This window comes from Lynx rufus, unplaced genomic scaffold (assembly GCF_022079265.1).
Source record: "Lynx rufus isolate CCGP_SWC_20201006 ecotype Redwood Valley unplaced genomic scaffold, mLynRuf1.p SCAF_1, whole genome shotgun sequence".
NCBI classification, from domain to species: Eukaryota; Metazoa; Chordata; class Mammalia; order Carnivora; family Felidae; genus Lynx; species Lynx rufus.
In genome coordinates, this window is record NW_025814823.1 from 24,701,182 (window position 1) to 24,722,624 (window position 21,443).

At 39.5% G+C, this 21,443-nt stretch overlaps 1 protein-coding gene across 1 annotated transcript in view; it reads right to left on the reverse strand.

The window, feature by feature from the left end:
* Positions 1 to 1,538: 1,538 nt before the first annotated feature.
* LRRC63 (leucine rich repeat containing 63) overlaps positions 1,539 to 21,443 on the reverse strand; it is a 34,086-nt gene continuing 14,181 nt past the window's right edge. Inside the window, exons 5-10 of the mRNA XM_047074831.1 lie at positions 13,669 to 13,765; positions 12,910 to 13,010; positions 12,485 to 12,621; positions 9,399 to 9,482; positions 6,416 to 6,655; positions 1,539 to 1,758 (exon numbers count right to left, since the gene is read on the reverse strand). Coding sequence (XP_046930787.1) covers positions 1,539 to 1,758; positions 6,416 to 6,655; positions 9,399 to 9,482; positions 12,485 to 12,621; positions 12,910 to 13,010; positions 13,669 to 13,765 — 879 coding nt within the window. The remainder of the gene's footprint in view (positions 1,759 to 6,415; positions 6,656 to 9,398; positions 9,483 to 12,484; positions 12,622 to 12,909; positions 13,011 to 13,668; positions 13,766 to 21,443) is intronic.

Sequence of the window (21,443 nt, forward strand, 5' to 3'; positions counted from 1 at the left end):
GAGCGGGGAGCGGGAGAGGGAGACAGAGGATCTGAAGTGGGCTGTGTGCTGACAGCAGAGAGCCCAATGGGGGGCTTGAACTCACAAACCGGGAGATCACAACCTCAGGAGGTCGGTCACTCAGCTGACTGAATCACTCCTGTACCCCCTTGTTGTTACTAAATGAAACACACACACCTGACATAATGTGAGTTTTCTGACATTCTCTAGAGATAAGATTCCTGTATAAATTTCAATCATGTGATTTCATCAAGTTTCATCGTTAGCAATGACATTTCGGACTTCAATACACATAAAAATATGACGCATATGAAACAATTTTGTGCCATTCTGAAATTCAATTGTTATATCAAAATGCTCTTACCTTCCTGTTACCAAACACTAATTCTTAAAGAAGCAAGTTGTACTGTATGCATATGTTGCTTTGCAATGTAATTTTGTAAGTTTTACCTTATTTTCTTGCCAGGCTATCTTTGGGTTTTTCTTTTAATTTTTTTTTTTTTAATGTTTATTCATTTTTTTTTCAACGTTTATTTATTTTTGGGACAGAGAGAGACAGAGCATGAACGGGGGAGGGGCAGAGAGAGAGGGAGACACAGAATCAGAAACAGGCTCCAGGCTCTGAGCCATCAGCCCAGAGCCTGACGCGGGGCTCGAACTCACGGACCGTGAGATCGTGACCTGGCTGAAGTCGGACGCTTAACCGACTGCGCCACCCAGGCGCCCCAATGTTTATTCATTTTTGAGAGAGAGAGCGAGAGCAGGGAAGGGGCAGAGAGAGAGAGAGAGGGAGACACAGAATCCGAAGCAGGCTCCAGGCTCCAAGCTGTCAGCACAGAGCCCGACGTGGGGCTCGAACCCATGAACCATGAGATCATGACCTGAGCTGAAGCCAGATGCTTAACCAACTGAGCCACCCAGGCGCCCCAATTGCCAGGCTATCTTTGAAGGCCTGGTGAGTGCTAGCACTGGCCTATGGAATCCGGCTTTATGAGATGAAGGTCAGGATAATTGACAGATTGTACCAGTGTTCTAAAAGCCTGGGTAACGAATTCAGACAACTAAATATAGGACTGGAATAAATCTTTTATTACCGAAAACAATCCACAATGGAGATGGTTGGCACTGGGCAGATTTCCACAAAAATTCACGAACAGCATTCACAAAGAGAACTTGGGTACGTGGCTTTGAACCCATAGGAGGCACAAATGCCACTGGTTGACTTTGAAATGCTATCTTATCACTTGGAATGGATGCCCAAAAAAGCCAGTTGAAAGATAAATAGTTTTTTTTTTTGTGAAGGATTCTGTCAGTTCTCATTTTACGCCCAACATGCAATAATTTTCTAGATCTTCACTGAAATCCAAAGACCTTTCACTAATCTTCCTAAAGTAATTATTCTGCAACAATTCCCTCACAATCACAAAGTTCCTTAAGGAGCTGGGTTTACAAAGAGGCGTCACAGAAGACAGAACCTGTACTCTCAAAGACAGGAATTACCATATACACAAACTTTAATGGCTTTTAAAGTGGGACTCCTAAATCATTGTATGACTTATCAACTCAGAATTTAGAGCTCTTCTGTTACTGGGATCATTCTTTAAAATAAAACTGCTTTCCTTTACTTTTCTGTAGCAGTAGGAAGAACAGACATGGTACAAAACAGGAAGCTGTGTTGCTCCAAAAATGTCACAGGATCGGATGACTCGAAAACCTTCGCCAAACTTGGGACCGTGACACCATTCACATGTAGACAGGCTGCGAATGAGGAAACGTCAATACTTAGTAAATATCTACTAAGGAAAAGACATCTTGCCCGATGCTGTGCAAGATCAAAGTAGTTTAAAATGGGGCCTTTATCGTTATTGATCTTAGCATCTAATTAAAGAGCTAAAACATACACAAGTAAAAATTAAGTGCTAAAAAATAGATATGTGAATACAAAACAATCCTAGTTTTCTAAAACAAAAAAGTATAGACGCATAGCAAGGAAACACTCTAAGGATAGACACAGAGAGAAAACAGTACTTATTCTTGGTCAATGTGATCACAGGACATTTTAAATGTCCTTATAAAGTTTTTCCATAATTTTCAAATTTTCTGTAAGAACTACGTATTATTTTTAGAATTCAAAATAAATATATTATTTTAAAAATAAAGGGACTACCATAACCTAGTATAGGACTAGTGTCTGCATGTATTTTTAGATGCTCACAAATCCGTTAAAAAAAATAATAAAGACATCAACCGCTTATTCCATTTGCATGAACAGACTGTTCACAGAAGAGACTTGAATGTCGAGAGCACATTGAGAAATGTAGCTTCTCAACCTCATCAGCCATCAGAGACTACAGATACCATTTCATAATCATCAGATGGGCACAATGGAAAAGTCTGCCAGTACAAAGTTTGGTGTGGATGAGAATCATCAGGGGCCACTCATACTTTCTTGGTGGTGTAGACATCGGTGTGATTTACCAATTTTAAATTTAAAAAATAAAAAAAATTCATATAAACATGGATACACGTTAAATTTTACATACGTATAAAATCTCAAAAGAGTTAACAGAATGTCTTGGACAAATTTTTATGGCAATACATTTTGTTTTGCTTCATATTATGAATAGCATCATAATATTCCAAAACATGGATACACCGTAATTTTATTTTACCACTTTTTTATTGATGCACATTTAGACTGCAATTGCCATCCCTATGGCTGACTTGTGTTCACATGTTACTATTTCTATAAGACGAATTCTGGAGACTTAAATTTCTCTTTCAAGGGGTAAGCAGGATACTGTCAAAATGCCTTCCACAAAGCTTTGACCAACTTACAGTGCCACGAATGGTACATGGTAATCCAGTTTGCGGCATCCAAAGCCAACATTTAGTGTCAATCTCCTTCATCTTGATTAAACGGGTACATAAAAAACCTATTGTTGCTATGTGATATCACAGTTCCTTGATTACCAATAAGATTTAACATTCTTCATGCTTGTCAGCTATCAATGTATCATCACCCCTGAATCGCATATTCCTATCACTTATACACTTTTTATTGGTTATATCTTTTCTTATGGATTTGTGGGAGACATACATATAGGTTTCAACAGCTGTACGCATTTGCAATATCTTCTTGATGGCTTGCCTCTTAGTTTTATAGGTGTCATGTTACATGGACAGATTACACTTCTGTCAAATTTATGAAACTTGGCTTTACTGTTTATATTTTTTGTTTTGCTCAAAGCATGTTTTCCCATCGTGAAGTTATACATATTAGTCTCCTATACTTGCTTGCGAAGGCTTTAAAGTTTTGTTTTTCGCATTTACATCATTAATCCAACTGGAACTGATTTTGCACAGGATAGTGACATACACATAGCAGGAATCTAATGATACATTTTTTTCCCCTGGTAGGTGACCAAATATCTCAGTATCACTTATTGAAAAATCTCTCCTTTCCCTACTGATCCACAGTGCTATTTTGCCCGACATCAAGCTTTTGCACACGCACGAGGACATAATTGGACTATGTATTCTCTTCCATTGGTTAATTTGTCTTTCGTTGCACGTAACACCAGCTGTATTACTCTCTCTGACTTTATAATAATTGTTCATATCTGACCAGATATAAACCAACAAGGCCCTTAATGTTAGTCTTTTTCAGGCTTGTCTTGGCTATTTTGGAGTCTCTGCTTTTCCATACACATTTTATAGTCAGCTTATCAAGTTTCTCGGAGATTCTGTTGGAGTTTTGGCCAGAACTACATTGAACATACCATTCTATTTGGGGAGAACGGATGTATTTTTCGTGTTGGATCTTATTATACCTGAATATATATCTTTCTCATTTGATTCAAACTTCTTTATTTTTCTGTCATTTGATGTTTTCTCTCTGTAAGTGCTTTGTACATATTTCACTTGATATATTCCTAGGTACGTTACGTTTCTTGATATATTCCTAGGTAAGTATCACTTAAATATTACATCTCTAATTGTTTTTGATATCTGGTTTTAGTTATAGCTTCTTTTCAACACCACACCATAGACATTGTTGTTATTATTTCATGGATTCTAGAGACCATGTTTGTTTATCCACATATCTCCAATCTCTTTCCCTCCATTCCTCCTTACATCTCAGAGCTTGCTTCTGGAGTCATTTTCCTCCTGATGCACACCCTTTGCAAGTTCCTTTAGTGAAAATCTAGAGGAAGTCAATTCTCTGTTTTATTTTCTCTGAAATGACATTCTTTCTCCCTTGTTCTTGCAAGTTCGTTGTGCTGGGCAAAGTAGCATGTTTTCGGTCATTGTCCCGCTGTTGCTAGCAGTTGACTTCTTATTCTAAGTGCCTTTTTCCCCCCTCGCTGATTTTGAGTCTTTGCCTTCGTCTTTGGTGTCTATAAGGTGTGTTACTGCCCTCGTATAGAGCTTTCAGCGTCCGAGGTCACATCTTTCATTACTTCTGAAAATACACAGAATTCTCTGGGACTCTACGTCTGTGTTAGAGTGTGTATTAATATCTCTTTACCTCCTGTCTGCATAGACACAATAATCTCTTCAGATCCCTCTGCGTGTCTGTATAGTTGTCTATTTATTTAACCCATGCACCGAGTTAATTTCAACTGTTCCACTTTTAGTTTCTAGAATTTCATTTCATTTAAAATTTCTTTTTCAGGGGTGCCTGGGTGGCTCAGCCAGTTAAGCATCCGACTTCAGCTCAGGTCATGATCTCATGGGTCGTGAGTTCAAGCCTCGCATTGGGCTCTGTGCTGACAGCTCGGAGCCTGGAGCCTGCTTCAGATTCTGTGTCTCCCTCTCTCTCTGCCCCTCTCCTGCTCACACTCTGACTCTCTCTCTCCCAAAAATAAATAAACATTAAAAAATAAATAAATAGGGGCCCCTGGGTGGCTCAGTCAGTTGAGCAGTTGACTTCGGCTCAGGTCATGATCTCACGGTTCTGTTCATGGGTTTGAGCCCCACGTTGGGCGCTGTGTTAACAGCTCAGAGCCTGGAGCCTGCTTCAGATTCTGTGTCTCCCTCTCTCTCTACCCCTTGCCCACTCACACTCTGTCTCTCTCTCTCTCTCTCTCTCTCAAAAATAAACATTAAAAATTTTTTTTAATAAATGAAAATAAAATTTTCTTTTTCATATGTGCCCACTCATATTCGATGGTCTTTTATTTCTTAACCATTTTAAAATTAATATGTTTTATTACTGTAAACACTGAAAATAGGTATTTCATATTCTGTAAAGTTCATATTCTTGGATCCTTGGAGGCTTGTACCTGTTGACTGATTTCGCTGACTTTAACTGTTGATGGCTCATTTCCACACGTATTTGGACATTTCTTTCAACTGTGAGATAATGTTCAATTTAACTTAATTTTTTCGGAGTCTTCAAAGTCTAAATTGAGGATGTTTCTCTCAGAAACGCTTGGTTAGCTAGAAAAAAGGTATTTACTGCCCGGGGACACGTAGCCCACTCTTGGGTACAGATTTGAGGAATGTCAGGTTCAGCTTCCCTACCTTGTGGTGAATTCAAATCGTTTTGTACCACGTCTGTTACCACTCGCTAGTTTGGTTTTGTTTCTTTGTAAAACTTTGTATCTTTTGAGATATTTCTTAATTTTTCATGTGCATTCAAATCTCATGAACACTGACATCTCGATGCATTAAAATGGAAAACTTTGGGTCCTGGTCCCTTTTTACTGGTAGTTTAGAATCACCTTCTTCAATGTCTTTGATGATTACTAGTCTGTTCAGGCTTCCTGCCTTTTATGGAGTCTATATTGGTAATTTATCTACTCCTGGGAAATTTCACTTAGGCATACAACAAATGTTTGTTAAATCAGTAATATACGCACTGATGAGCGTAACAACAGATTTATACCATCTGAAGGAAATAAGAGATAAGCTGAGTGGATGGCCAGTGGATGGGGTTTAAAAACCCTAGTCCTGAGATTAGGCAATGATTCTCACACTGGCCACGGATCACTGAGGAGAAGTTGCTCGAAATACGTCTGGTCTCTAGGAAGCTAGAGTATAAAGCATTTCCCTGCATAGTGTGCCTGGGACTAAAGAAGCCTTTTTTGGAAGAACCCACTTCTGTGTCCTTAGTAATTCACAGGACCTACGACTACGGACTGTAGAGACATTGCCAGCTACCCCTCAGCAACGTGTAACTCCCACTGGAATTAAGTAGTGACTTGAGGATTTTAGCAAACGGGCTGAATTCAGACGACATCACATGCCTGAAGAACCAGAAGGAGAAATTCGAAGAATTTTATGTATGCCCGAGGGTGTGGTGTGGTGTGTGTGTGTTGACGGTAAAACTCTCACCTGGCCTCTATTGACTACCATTTTAAAGGCTTAAAGGTGTATTCTTCCTAAAAGGGCTTCAGCATTTGCTCACCATTTTAGCAGCTCTTGAATTTCCACTGGGATCTCATTGTAATATTTGTCTAGATTACTTTTTAAGAAGAACAAGGAAGTAAGATGAGTCAGACACGGGGGGCTATTTAAAGAATTCTCTTTCCAAAAAGTAGGATGCGTGAAAGTGTTCTCAAACTGGAGTTTTTTCAGGTTAAGCTTCAAAAGCGCAGGTGGAAAAGTAGTCAGATCAGTCCCATTAACATTCAGATTTTCAAGTAATCTGTAAATAAAGGAAACCAAATTTAAAAGGTGTTTATGCAACTCATAATACTGAAATAAAATTCCGTCCCAATGTTCCGGAAAATTAGCATCAAACTTAGCAATAACATACAAGTGTTTAAGAACTTCTTTAGAATCAGAGAATTAAAAAGCAATTGAAACAGTATGTTATGCCAATAAGTGCGTTTGTGTAAATAGCAAGAGTTAAAGCATATGTTTTGGGTCTTTGCAACATGTCATTACAGAAAAAGAAATACTATAGCATAATGATACAAAGAAAGGATATATATTTGTTGAGCAATTGAACACCAGTACCTATTTTTTCATCCAAACCTCATCAAAACGGTGGAATTAACACAATCATACGTATCATGTGCTATGTTGCACACGGACTTTTCATCACCCGAGTCCCCCTGGTTTTTACTGTGTCCATTGCTTCTGATAGCCCTGATTTCTTTGTTCAAAGAGAACCAACCTTACTGATTTTCTCATTTATACTACTTGTCTTCATGGTGTGTTTTACAGCCACTCATCTCCTTTCTAATTAGTGCTGGAGACAGGCAGAAAAGTATCTGTTTATGAGGGTCACATAAACACACATCAAAGGCTGGTCCAACTTGTCAAGTGTGCTGGGAGTGAAGAGGTTGAAATGACGACTTTTGAAGCGAAGGGCTGGGAGCTCTGGAGTCTGTCTCATGTGCTCATGTGCAGCCTCGTTTCTTGTCCACACAAACTCTTCAGTTCTGACTCCTGACAATACTAAAACATGATGGGGGCGCCTGGGTGGCTCAGCCAGTTGAGCATCTGACTCTTGATTTCAGCTCAGGCCATGATCTCACGGTTGGTGGGTTCGAGCCCCACATCCAGCTCCGCGCTGACAGCACAGAGCCTGCTTGGGATTCTGTCTCCCTCTTTGCCCCTCCCCTGCTTGCTCTCTCCTTCTCTCTTTCAAAAATAAATAGATACACATTTTTAAAAAATAGTATTAAAATAGTAAAGAAAAATGTTTGTGTGTGTTTGGGGGGAAAAAGATAGCCATTAATAGACTGGGAAAGTACAGTAGGGTTTCAAAACTAATAAGGGAGAAAAAAAGAATAGCGTCTTGAAAAAAATCACACACACATACACACACAGAAAGAAGGCAAATAGGAGAAGGAAGAAGTAAATAGTAAATACAAAGTAAAATGGAAGGCAAAAATTTAAATATATAAGCCCTAACATATGCGAACAGGTTAAATACTCCTATTAAAATATAAAGATTGTTACATGGGATATAATGATTGGTACAAATATTAGAAAAGCAGAGACAAAATTATCTCACTTTACTGAGGATAAGACTATCCTCCTAGAAAGCCAAAGAAAATCCAGTAAAACTGAACCAGAATGAAGATAAATTGAGTTATATAACTTGATTTTAAATTCATGTAAGGAAGGACATAGCTTTTCTCTATTCTGTACTGGCAATAGTCAGCTAGAAATAAAAATTAGAGAAAATGTTACATTCATAATAGCAACACAATTATAGAATACTTAGAGGAAGTTAGTAATAAAGATAAGGGACTTATGTGAAATGAGCCATAAATTCTTTTTTTTTTAATTTTTTTAATGTTTATTTATTTTTGAGAGAGAGCAGGGGAGGGGCAGAGAGAGGGAGACACAGAATCTGAAGCAGGGTCCAGGCTCTGAGCGGTCAACACAGAGCCTGACGTGGGGCTCAAACCCACAAACTGTGAGATCATGACCCAACCTGAAGTCAGATGCTTAACCGACTGAGCCACCCAGGTGCCCCGGTCATAAATTCTTATAAAGGACATAAAACAAAATCTAAACAAATGAAACATTATGCTGTGTTTTAGGATGAAAAGATTTAGTAACATCAGAAATATAAATTCTTCAGAATTTATATGTAAACTCAAGACAATTCCAATCGAAATTTCAATTTTGTGTTTATATTTTTTGGGGGTGGAGGGGCTTGGAATTATATTAAATGATCTTAAAGCTCATGATATAAAGAGAATAGGTTTTTTAAAAAATGTTTATTTATCCTGAGAGAGAGAGAGAGAGAGAGAGTAGGGGGGAGAGGCAGAGAGAGAGAGAGGGAGAAAAGAATCCCAATCAGGTTCTGCCCTATACGTGCAGAGCCCAACTCGGGGCTCAATCCCATGAATTGCAAGATCGTGACCCGAGCTGAAATCAAGAGTCAGACACTTAACCGACGGAGCCACCCAGACACCCCCTAAAGAGAACAGTTAAAAGATTATTATTGAAAAATAGTCTCCCTATTAATTGTTAAAAATTATTCTAAAGTCGTAAGTAAAATAGGATGGCACTGACCTAGAAGGACATAGATGAACTTCAGAGACTTTTTAAAAATCAGTGTGAGAAAGAATCAGAGCTTGGTATTATTAAGATTACACGATGTATGTGTATATCCTTACCCAAAATAAGTTAAGACAGATAAGAACACAGGTTCACACACAGAAAAATGAACAAGGTTCTCTCATCATTCTATTACGTAGCCATCAGGACAGCTTTTAAACAATCACTGAAAATGTTATGTCTTAAAATGTTATGTCTTAAAAATGGCAATCATTCAAATTCTGTTTTTGTAAACTTTATGCTTTCACATATTATGTTTTATGACCATTCAATATATGAAAGTATTCAATTTTCTCCAACACAGTCATTACCAAATATACCCTTATAGGGCATACGACTGTGTGTACTTACTACTTCCCAAATACCTGAGTTTCTGGATTTTGTTTGGGATAGAAGCAACACTATTGTAGGAGATATCAAGTTCCTCAAGATGGGCCAAAGAAAATAACCTTAAATAGAAAAAAGAAAATGAAATTAAAAATGACTACATGTTTGTCATTACTGGGCATGAATGAAGAATTAAATATTTGAGTAAAGAGGTAAAAGTATTAGAGAAACTGTATTTTTCTAAGATCTTATAATTTATGGACTTCTTTTCATTATAGGCAGTGTAATTACAATCCAAGTTCCTCAAATAAACCATTTATCCTTTAAGGCTGCCTTGAAATGTTTGGAGTGGATAAAGCTCCACGCAGAAAAAGCCACCTGAGAAATTTCTAGCACGTTCGGATATATTATTTCCTCGGTTGTTGTCTTAGTTTCCTAGGGCTGACATAACAAATGACCACAGCCAGGTGGGGTGGAGCAAGGGACATTTACACTCTCACAGTCCGGGAGGCCAGCGGTCGGAAATCAGGGTGTTAGTGGAGTCGGTTCTTTTTCGGAGGCTGTGAGGACCCTCCAGGTAGGTTTTGGGATGGAGAAGACAAGAACCAAGAAAGAAAGAGGCAAAAAAAAAAAAAAAAAAGGAAAGGAAAGGAGACATTCTGGTGATGTCATTACCCCTTAAACAAACAATGAAAACGTATTTCATGAACAAATGCTATCTCAAGGCTTTGGGGAAAAGAAGACACCTTTTGGGTTTTTGAAATGATTTATCATCTTTATTTTACAAGAAAACTAAATAGACCCATCAAAGGGCTTTCCGTGGTTACAAGACTTCAAACACTTAACCTGAGAGAGTTGATGACACCTTTACGTTGTATGATCAAGGGCATAACTCTAACTGTAGGGGGCCTAACGGCAAGGGCATAGCTAGGATGAGAACCCCGTTCTTTGTGCCTCCAGAGCCGAGACTTTCCTCTCTGCTTTTGCTTTACAACAGATGCCCTAAGCAGCTCAACGCAAAATTGTAGCAACAAAAAATTGGGCCTCAGGGAATTTGTGCTGTGCTGTCAATCTTCCCCTAATACACATACAGAACCTGTTAATCTAATAAAAAATATACGGCTTTATTTCAAAAACACTAGTATTATTGAGAAATAGCTCCTTAAAACTTTTTGACTATAACCAATGGTTAACCAATAGTCCAAACTAATTTGCTTAATCTCTAAATAGTGAATAATGTTGACCCTCTACTTACGAACAAGTTGTAGTTGCTTTAGGAATTTTTATATTCCTGGGCGCTTGGGTGGCCCAGTCAGTTAAGGGTAGGACTTGGGCTCAGGTCATGATCTCATGGATAGTGAGTTCAAGCCCCGCACCAGGCTCTGTGCTGACAGCTCAGATTCTGTGTCTCCCTCTCTGTCTGCTCCTCCCCTACGTGTGCCCCCCTCCATCTTCCTCTCCCTCTCTGTCTCTAAACTAACATTAAAAAAAAGAATTTTTACATTTTGCTTACTTAAAATTTTTTTTTAATGTTTATTTATTTTTGAGAGACAGAGTGTGAGCAGGAGAGGGACAGAGAGAGAGGGGAACACAGAATCTGAAATAGGCTCCAGGCTCTGAGCTGTGAGCACAGAGCCTGATGCGGGGCTCGAACTCAGGCGAAAAGGTGAGACTATGACCTGAGCCAAAGTCAGACGCCCAACCGACTGAGCCACCCAGGCGCCGCTACATTTTGTCTAAATGACAGTTATGGTTATTAAAGCTTGTAATTCTAATTATAGATTATCAAATGTAAGTTTATATTTAGATGCATATATAGGTACATACACATACATATATGTGTCTTTATATGTACATATATATATGTAGTTTGTGTGTGTGTGTGTATATGTGTGTGTGTATACATATGCAGGGTTATGTGTGTGTGTATATATATATATATATATGTATATATGTACACACAGATTAGTGTACACACATATATTACTTAGCTCTGTTCACCAGGACTGTCTAGAAGCAATGTCATCACCATAGCGATGGCACATCCAGCACTCAGATCTCAGTGTTTAAACACCATCTTTCAATAAAAAAGAAACAGGGTTTCCCTAGAGAAATAGCTGCTTCTAGTATCAAGGCAGAGAAAATACAATTTATGTTACTGTTGAAAAATATAGATGATTTAAACAGAAATAAAAATACACAAGGCAGTATTCTTACTTTCTTAGTGTTTATGTTTTTATATATGTGTAATGTATGATGCGTATACACACATTTTTATACAGAAATGGTATAACTTCTATATGCTTTTTGTTCTTTTAAATGACTGAATAGTGATACAGTTTATGAATATAGAATTTGTCAGATTGTTAGTTACAAACAATGCTAGGTGAACAAGCTTATAAATGAATTTTGATGCGGTTCCTTAATTGCTGTGAGAATCTTTACAAAATGTTGTTCAACTATTTAAGAGCCCCTGTCCCTTTGCCCTTTACCCACGTTCAATTTGTTAAACTCTAACTCGAAGAAGTATCTTGTTTTGCGTTTGGTTACGGTTTTGGCTTAAAATTTTCATTAGGGGTTAAATAATTCCCTGTCCATATGTGGGGGAGGGGGAGGGGGGAGGAAACCCATCTCTCTCATACCCAAATATCAACATTCCTATTACAGAATCTTCGGTATTATACTAGCTAATTTCTTAGTCTACAGATTAGGAAATTGAGACCAGGAAGCTTAAGTGACTTTCTCCAGACAAAACAGGTCATTATCAATTTTGAAGTTAAAAGTCTAGATTTCCTAATGCCACATACAGTGTCCTTTCCAAAAAAGGCTGTCGAGGGATAGGTGCAAGTTTCTCACTTGAGCCTCTTTATATGATATATATTCTTTTAATCTATACTCAGATAATGGATCTCTAGATGAGCGCTCTAGCCCCCGTGAGAGTTGACATCTATGTAGCTGGTAGGATTCCTTTTAACACAATAACAAGAAGCAAATCAGTGAATCAGAACAGAATGCGAATTATTCGATGGCTAAAAAGTTGCCAGCTGCTTTCAAACAGGAAATTGATCGCTTTCTAAATAGTAAATTCTTTTCTGCGTTTATAATCTCAGGCTACCGACCTTACCCAGGTGGAAGGGTAGTGATCAAATTAAAGGCGATGCTGAAAACTCTAAGGAACTTAAGCTGTTGGATTTCAGAAGGGATTTCTTTGATAGGATTATTTCTCAGGAATAGTAGTTGTAAATTTTTAAGACAAAATATCTGAGGAACAGAAAAGAGAAACAAATATGAGTGGCATGATAAAGTGTACAAGTCTCTGTTACATTTTGTAAGCCCTTTGAACTACCATAGTAGAATCAGCAAAAGAACATTAACTGGCTGTATTATTTATCTCTTTTTTCACTCTTTTCCAGGGTATCATAAGTGGCTATTTTTTGGTTATAATTATTATTAATAAGACATTATTCTTGAAAAGACAGTAATATCAAAATCAAAATTAAAATTAAAAGAAATTATTGCAATATATACCAATGATAAAAATGGACTCACTTCTGTGGGAAAATAACTGATCTCATTAAAGGATAAGTTAAGATATATCAGTTGGGAAGCCAACGGTGTTAAGTCTGGACAAGTCATAATAAAAAAACCCTAAAAGAAAATGACAAGAGATTAGAGGTGAATCATTAACAAGGCACAAAATATTTTATACTAAAGTAAAACAAGCAAAAAAACGAGCACATAATCTGAGTGATGGTGTTTTTCACAACACACAAACGAGCCTGTATTCACCTTCCATTCATGTATGTTAGTCTGTCATAATAGTAATTTCTTAATTATGTGAAGGATAGAAACGAAATAGAAACACCTCTAAGTATTCATGTGTGTAGGAAGTATAGTGTTATATATGTGACAGGAATTATTTTCATTAATAACAAGCAAACATTGCTTGAGTGTCCACTACATGCTGAAAAGTTAGTAAATATATTTTACATTCAATTATATCTTTTATCTTATTTTGTCATGTTTCTACTTCTATTTCTCTCTAGTCTCGCTGTTAATCTAACAGCTAAAATTTCTTACTGAAATATGCCAACTCGGAATGAAGAAAACTATGTCCCGTTATGAACTAAATGTTTGTGTTCCCGCCATATTCACACGTGAAGGCCCCAACCCTCAGTGTGATGCCATGTAGAGATGAGGCCTGTGTGAGGTAATTAGGGTTCTAGGAGGTCCTAAGGGTGGAGCCCTTATAATGGGGTTAGTGCCCTTATAAGAACAGGAGGGGACCAGAGCTCTCTCTTTCTTCCATGTGAGGATACAGGAAGAAGTCTGCTGTGAGCAAGAGACCTCGAACCAGGAAGCGAGTCAGCTGACCCCTCAATGCTGGACTTCCCAGCCGCCGGAACTGTGAGAAATGAACATTCGTTGTTGAAGTCGTTCAGTCTGTGGCATTTTGTCAAAGCAGCCGGAACTGACTAAGACACGCCTGCTGCCCCCCTATATCTTTAATGCTCCAGGAGAGTGGAAACATTTGTTTCTTAAGGATCGTAGACTCACTAATGGTCACCTGACTGAACCAAGGGACTCCATTACTCAGCTCGTAGAGAAGGGAGACGTCGCCATAGTGCATCAGGCTACGCCAGGTAGCGTATAAGAATGAAAAGGTTCACGGCTAAAGAATCTTGAAGTTGAAAGTGCTGGTTTCAGAACTGAGATTTTACTTGTTTGTTTGTTTACGTTTTTATTGTTTTACCGAGAAAGCACGAGCTGGGGAGGGGCAGAGAGAGAAAGCGAGAGAAGCTCAGGCAGGCTCCATTCCCAGCACAGGGCCCATGGAGGGGCTTGATCTCACAACTGTGAGACCACGACCTGCCAAAATCAAGTGTCGGACGCTTAACTGACTGAGCCACCCCGGGCGCCCCAAGACTGACCTTGTATTAAAGTATTACTATTGGTAAACGTGTATATAGACAAAAAGGAGGCGTTCTTTTTTTCCTGTCATTAGAAACTCCTCTCTGCCAAACTGGCGGGTACACTTATGTAGTAGAAACGTGTCTGTTGTAGTCTCCAATCACTCCACTTACTGTGCCAACAATTAGCGCCTTTACATTTCCTTCTGCCTTGGAAAGTGCTTCCCCCCCCCCCCAACCCGCCCCGTTTCCTTCCATGAGCTGTCTTCTCACTTCATCAGTGGCCTGCGTATAGTCAGCCGTCAGCTCACAAGGCAGCTGACCAGAAAGGCCTTCCCTAACCAACCTGTGATAAATAGTGACCTCCCAAACCTGTTTGCTGTGGTTATCATGGAAGGGTCTCGAAGAGCTAAATAGCGCTGAGAATGTGGAGCCTTTCCCCATCTCCCGAACTGCTCTAGTGACCTTTAAGTGCTTAGACCCTGAGTCTGTATCATACTATTCATTACACTTGTTTTGTGTAAATTTTGTTCATATAAGATCTACTTCTTTTAATAAGGCCCTGAAATAAATAAGGAATTATGACGTTTGATTCGTCTGTGTCGCCCCCACAGAACTCTGGATTCTACTCTGGAGTCAAATATTTTTTAAATAATATTTATAGCCGTGGAAATATTTTTTTTTTCTTGACTAGCTTCACCCAACTCTTTAAAAGCTACATTCTCTCTCCATTTGAAGCAAGGATGAGCAAATCGCACTTTGCCAACTGTTTTTTTCTAAATAAAGTTTTACTGGAACATAGCCGTGCCCATAAGTTTAAGCATTGCATATAGCTGCTTTTGAACTATCGAACAGAGTTGAATACTTGTGACAGAGACCATGCAACCCTCAAAGCCTAACGTTTTACGATCCAGCCCTTTACAGAAAAAGCTTGCCAACCTCTCATTTAAAGTAATTCGCTCCGGGGACACCTGGGTGGCTCAGTCGGTTAAGCGTCTGACTTCAGCTCAGGTCACGATCTCGCGGTCCGTGAGTTCGAGCCCCGCGTCGGGCTCTGGGCTGATGGCTCGGAGGCTGGAGCCTGCTTCCAGTTCTGTGTCTCCCTCTCTCTCTTCCCCTCCCCCGTTCATGCTCTGTCTCTCTCTGTCTCAAAAATAAATAAAAACTAAAAAAAAAAAAAAAAATTATGAAGTAATTCGCTCCGGGGACACCTGAGTGGCTCAGTTGGTGAAGTGCCTGGCTCTTCATCTGGGCTCAGGTCCAAATCTCACAGTTCATGAGTTTGAGCCCCATATCCGGCTCTGTGCTGACAGTGCAGAGCCTGCTTGATATTCTCTCTCTCTCCCTCTTTCTCTGTCCCTCCCCCACTCATGCTGTCTCTGTCCCTCTCAAAAATAAATAAACTATAAAAAAAATTTTAAAAATAAGATTTAAAAAAAAAAACAAAGTAATTCACTTCAAAACCAGATAATCTGATATTTTTACTTCTAATGGTTGACAATCTTATTTCAAAACAACCTTCCCACTGAAACCGACAGGGTAAACAAACACAACACAATAAAGGCTTGGGGAATTACCAAGGGTAGCTAGGATTTCATAAACCAAACTTCCAGAGAGGAGAGAATATCAGGGAGGTAAACACGACGCTCAACACTACTTTTCTCCCGAAGTCATTTGCTTCATCAAAAGCTGTGGTCAAGAGGCTGAGTAGAATCATAGCCAGCCTAATTAGGGCTAGAAAGATAAAAACTGGAGTTCAGGGCTTACCAAAGTCGAGGGGGGCCTCCGACCTGGTATGAAAGGGCCGAAAGGCTACAGCCTTAGGAGAAAAGGTTAACAGGAAAGCTCTATAAGATTGAAGCTCAGGTTAAAATAAAGAGCTTTTGAAGCTTCTGGTCCAAGGTGGCAGTGTAGAAAGTCCCTGAACTCACCTCCTCCATGCACACACCCAATCTACATACACCTACTCAGAGAGCAATTCCTCCTGAAGAAGAACCGAGGGCTGACTGAACAGCTTCTGCACAACAAAAGATAGAGACACCATGTAGAGAACGTCAAAGGAGATGGAAATACTACGAGGAAGGCAACCCGCGCCCTCCACGCACTGCAGTGGGATAGTACTGAGGGACCAGGAGCAGATTCATCTGCTCTGAGGCACAGAGGAAAAGCCTGGGTTTAAGCGAGCAACTGGAACAAAAAGGAACCAGCACGAGGACCCTGGCAAACCGCGGGAGAGCCGCTGGAGCTCTGGAACTCTCTCTGGGTTTGTGGGGCTGGTAAGCGCCACGGTTGATGCTCCCCCTCCACCTCCGTAGCGCAGAGGGGAGCAGGCCCCGCTGGTGGCCCCAGACCCCTAGCCCACACCAGCCCTAGTCACCCCTCCAAGATGGCCCCAGGATGGTACACAGCGGGACACTCCCAGTCAGTGCTACAGGTTCAGCCATCAAGCCAAGGTGACAAGGGGGCAAAGCACTCCAGAATAGTCCAGGCCTGCCCCCACGTCAGCTCCAGATGGCTTGTCAGGGCACCCCTAGTGCAGAGGGCTTTGGGACTTTCTGGCTCATGCCTGCTTTGGCCCCAGCATCCCACCAGGGCCTCTCCCGTGAAAACCACCCCAGGGAACCCCCAGCTTGCACCCTGTATCGGCTCCAGCCACCCCACAAGGGTGACCCTGTGCAGAGCGTCCCAGGACAGCCTGACTTGCACACACTTAAGCTTCAGCTGTCCTGCCAATATGTCCTCTGCACGGAGAACCCTGAGACCCCCCCCCCCCGCGCCCTCCCACCCCCCGCCGGGCCCATACCCACTTCAGCTCCAGCCACCCCACCAGGGCAGCCCCGGCACCAGCTAGAACGATCTTTACAATTATGAAAGGTTTCTTTCAACTCCAGTTTACTTAGAGGTATATTTGTTTTCCTTCATCCTCAGTGGGTGTTGAATGTTGTCAAGTTTTTGCATCTATTGAGATGATATTGTTGAGAATAACATTGATTTTCAAATATCAAGACAACTTTGAGTTTCTTGCAAAAGCTTCATTTAGTCATGATACATTGTCCTTTGTTTTAAAACTTTTCACATTGCAGGATTTGAATTCCTAATATTTTCTTGAGAAATTTTGCACATACATTTATGAAAAACAGTGGCCCATAATTTTTCTTTCTTACAATGTCCTTGTGTGGCTTTGGTATGAGAGTTATATAGGCATCATAAAATAACGTGGTGTCAACAGGTTGTATCTCCCTTACATGTTTGGTAGACTCACTGGGGACGTCCTATGGGCCTGGAACTTTCTTTGTGTGAAGGCCCTTAATTAAAATTTTAATTAGATTTTTTTACAGATACGAAACTGTACTGGTGTTCTATTTCTTATTACGCCTGTTTCAGCAAGTTGTGTTTTCCAGTGAAGTTTTCCATTTCATCATAGCCGTGGCACTCACTGGGAAAATGTTCGTAGTGTTTTATTATTTTCTATTTTAAAGTCTGTGAGACATGCGGTGATTTCCCCTTTTCTATTTTGATTTTGATATTTAGAATTTTATTTCCTTTTTCCTTAACCAATCATATTATGGATTTAGAAATTTTATTCCTCTTTTTAAAGAACCAAGTTTTGTCAAATGCCTTTTCTGCATCAATTGAGATGATTATGTATTTTCTCCCCTTATGCAGGAATGTATATTGATTGATTTTCTTATGTTGAATCACCCTTTTATTTCAAGAATAAATGTCACTTGGTTATTATGTATAATCCTTTTAATTTTTTTTTAATCACTTTGCTAGTATTTCACCCAGGAGAATACTTTGCTAGTATTTTGCGGGAGAGGGGCAGAGAGAGAGAGGGAGAGAGAGAATCTCAAGCAGGCTCTGTGCTGTCCGTGAGTAGCCCGACAAGGCTTGATCTCAAGAACCACGAGATCATGACCTGAGCCGAAATCAAGAGTTGGACACTTAAGTGACTGAGCCAGCCAGGTGCTCTGCTGAGGATTTTTATCTATATTCATAAGGGGTGTTGGTCTGTGGTTTTCTTGTGGTGTCTTTTGTTCCCTTGGTATCTGGGTTATATTGACAGCATAGAATATGTTAGAGATTCTAATATTCTAGTTTAAAAGAATATATATTTGTTCACTCAGATGACCAAAATATATCTCTCATATGTGTATTTGGTCTTCATTCCAAAGTTCCTGGCTCACAGCTTCCCACATCTTTGAAATTTCTAGAGTCATAAGAGCAATGGGAACATCTTCTGCTGTATTTAATTCCTTGTCCTCCATTCCTGAAACCACATCAGAGCCATAAAGATGAAATGGGTGTCTTGTTATTCATGACAAGCCCCTTTCTACAACTGGGTTTCTGTTAATGAGGAGGCTTGTGGAAAGCCCTGAAGGATGGAGGCTGGTTGCCAGGGGAACCAACCATGTGATTAGAGGGTTGGCATTTTTGGCCTCGTCAACTGCCTTCCTCCAGAGAGGGAAGAGGGGAGGAAGATTGAGTTCAATCACCAAAGGTCAATGGCTTAATCAATTATGCCTGTGTAATAAAGCCTCCAGAAAACCAAAATGACAGGGTTTGGAGAGCATCCTGGTTGGTAAATACATGGAGATTTGGGGAGAGTGGTGCCTGGAGAGGATATGGAAGTTCCATATACTTTTTCCATACTTAGCCCTGTGTATCTCTTTATCTGACTGTTGATTCATATCATTTAATATCCTTTGTAATAAACCAGTTATCTAGCAAGTAAATGGGATTCCTGATTTCTGTGAGCCACTCTAGCAAATTAATTGAACCCAAGGAGAGGGTCGTGGGAACCTCTAATTTGTAGCCAATTGGTTAGAAGTGTAAGTGACAGCCGGGGCATGTGATTGGCATCCTGAGTTGAATGGCAATCTTGTGGGAGTGAGCACTTTACCTGTGGAATCTGGTGTTATCTCTAGGTAGTGTGAGAATTGAGTTGAATTGTAGGACACCCAGCTGGTATCTGAGAATTGCGTAGTGGTGTGGGGCAACTGCTCCCCCCCACCATGGTGGAACTGGGTTCAGAATACTATTAGAGGTGTTCTCTCCTCTTTCATTTTCTGGAAGAGTTTGAGAGGTATAGGTATTCATTTTTCTTTAAACGTTTAGCAGAATTCATCCATGAAGCCATCTGGTCCTGGACTTTTCTTTGTTGGGAGGTCTTGATTATTTACTCAATCTCTTTACTCAGTATAGGTTTACTTAGATTTCTATTTGTTGTTGAGTCAGTTTTGGTAATTTGTGTTTTTCTAAAAAATGTTTCCTTTCATCTAAGATATTTAATTTGTTGGCATACAGTTGTTCATAGTATTCTATTATAATCTCTTTTATTTCTGTAAAGTCAGTAGTAATGTCTCCATTTTCATTTTTGGTTTTAGTTATTTGTATTTTCTTTTTTTCTTCATTTAGCTAAAGATTTGTTGATTTTATTGATCTTTTTAAAGAACTATATTTTTTGTTGATTCTCTCTACTGCTTTTCTTTTCTTTTTAATGTTTATTTATTTTAGAGACAGAAAGACAGAGCACAAGTGGGGGAGGGGCAGAGAGAGCCCGAGATGGAATCTGAAGCAGGCTGCACGCTCTGAGCTGTCAGCACAGAGCCTGATATGGGGCTCGAACCCACAAACCATGAGATCAGGACCTGAGCTGAAGTTGGACGCTCAACCAACTGAGCCACCCAGGCGCCCCATCTCTCTACTGCTTTTCTGTCTACTATTTCATTAATTTCTGTTGTAATCTTTCTTACTTCCTTCTTGCTGCTAGTTTAGGGTGTAGTTTTCTCCTTTGCTCAGGTTCTTCAAGGTGTAGAGTTAGGTTGTTGATTTGAGATTTTTCTTCTCCACATACCCTTTCCACACACATTCACCTGGTCTTCCCCAACATCAACGTTTCACACACCAGTATGATGTATTTGTTATAATCAATGAACCAACATTGCACACATCATTATCAACCCAAGTCCGTAATTTACATTAGAGTTCAAACCTCTTGTTGAATAGTCTGTGGGTCTTGACAAATGTATAACGAAATGAATCCATTAGCACAGTATCATATAAAATAATTTTACAGCCCTGAAAATCCCTTGTACTCCTCCTATTCAACCTTCCCTCCCTCCTCCAACATCCCTGGCAACCACTGATAGTTTTACTATCTCCATAGTTTTGCCTTTTCCAGAATGTTTTTTATTGTTGTTATTTGATTACTGCCTCACTGGTGTTTAATTATTTTGCAATCTGCCATATTGATTCTTGTCTTGTTCTCTTTTGTGGTATATTTTTAAGACAGTTTCTTAATAGTTGTTACCATGGAGATTATAGCTGGCATCTTAAATTTATAACAATCTAGTTTGGACTGATACCACGTTAACTTCAATAGCACAAAAAAATCTTTGTTCCTATACACATCTACCCCTGTCCTTGTTGTGTCATCAAAAATGACATCTTTCTACATTGTGTGTCCATTAACATATATTGATAATTATTGTTTTATGCATTTGTCTTTTAAATAACATAGGAAATAAAAAGAAGTGTTGAAAATCAAAAATAGAACAATGCTGGGTTTTATATGTACCTATGTAGTTACCTTTACCAGATTTTATTTCTTTTTAAGGTTTTGAGTTCCTGTCTAATAACTTTTCGTTGCAGACTAAAGAATTCTCTTCAGCATTTCATATAGGACAGGTGTACTAATAACAAACTCCCTCAGCTTTTGTTAATCTTGGAACATCTTAATTTGTCATCTGGTTTTTGAAAGATAGTTTTGCTGGATATAGGATTCTTGGTTGAGAGATTGCTTTTCTTTCTTCACTTTAAAAATGTCATCCCATTCCTTTCTGACTTCCATGGTTTCTGATGACAAATTGGCTATTAAGTTTGACAATCCCTTATGCATGACAAATCATTCCTCCCTTGCTGTTCTCAAGATTTTCTCTAGCTTTTGACGGATTACAATGTGTTTCAATGTGAAACTGTCTGTGTTTATCCTTTTGGAATTTGTCAAGCTTCTGAGATCTACAGATTTGTACCTTTAATCAATTTGGGGAGGTTTTGGCCATTATGTCTTCAAATGTTCTTTCTGCCCATTTCTTTCTCTTCTTTTTCTAGGACTTCCATTACTTGGTACACTTGGTGGTGTCTGACTGGTCCCTTAGCCTCTGTTCATTT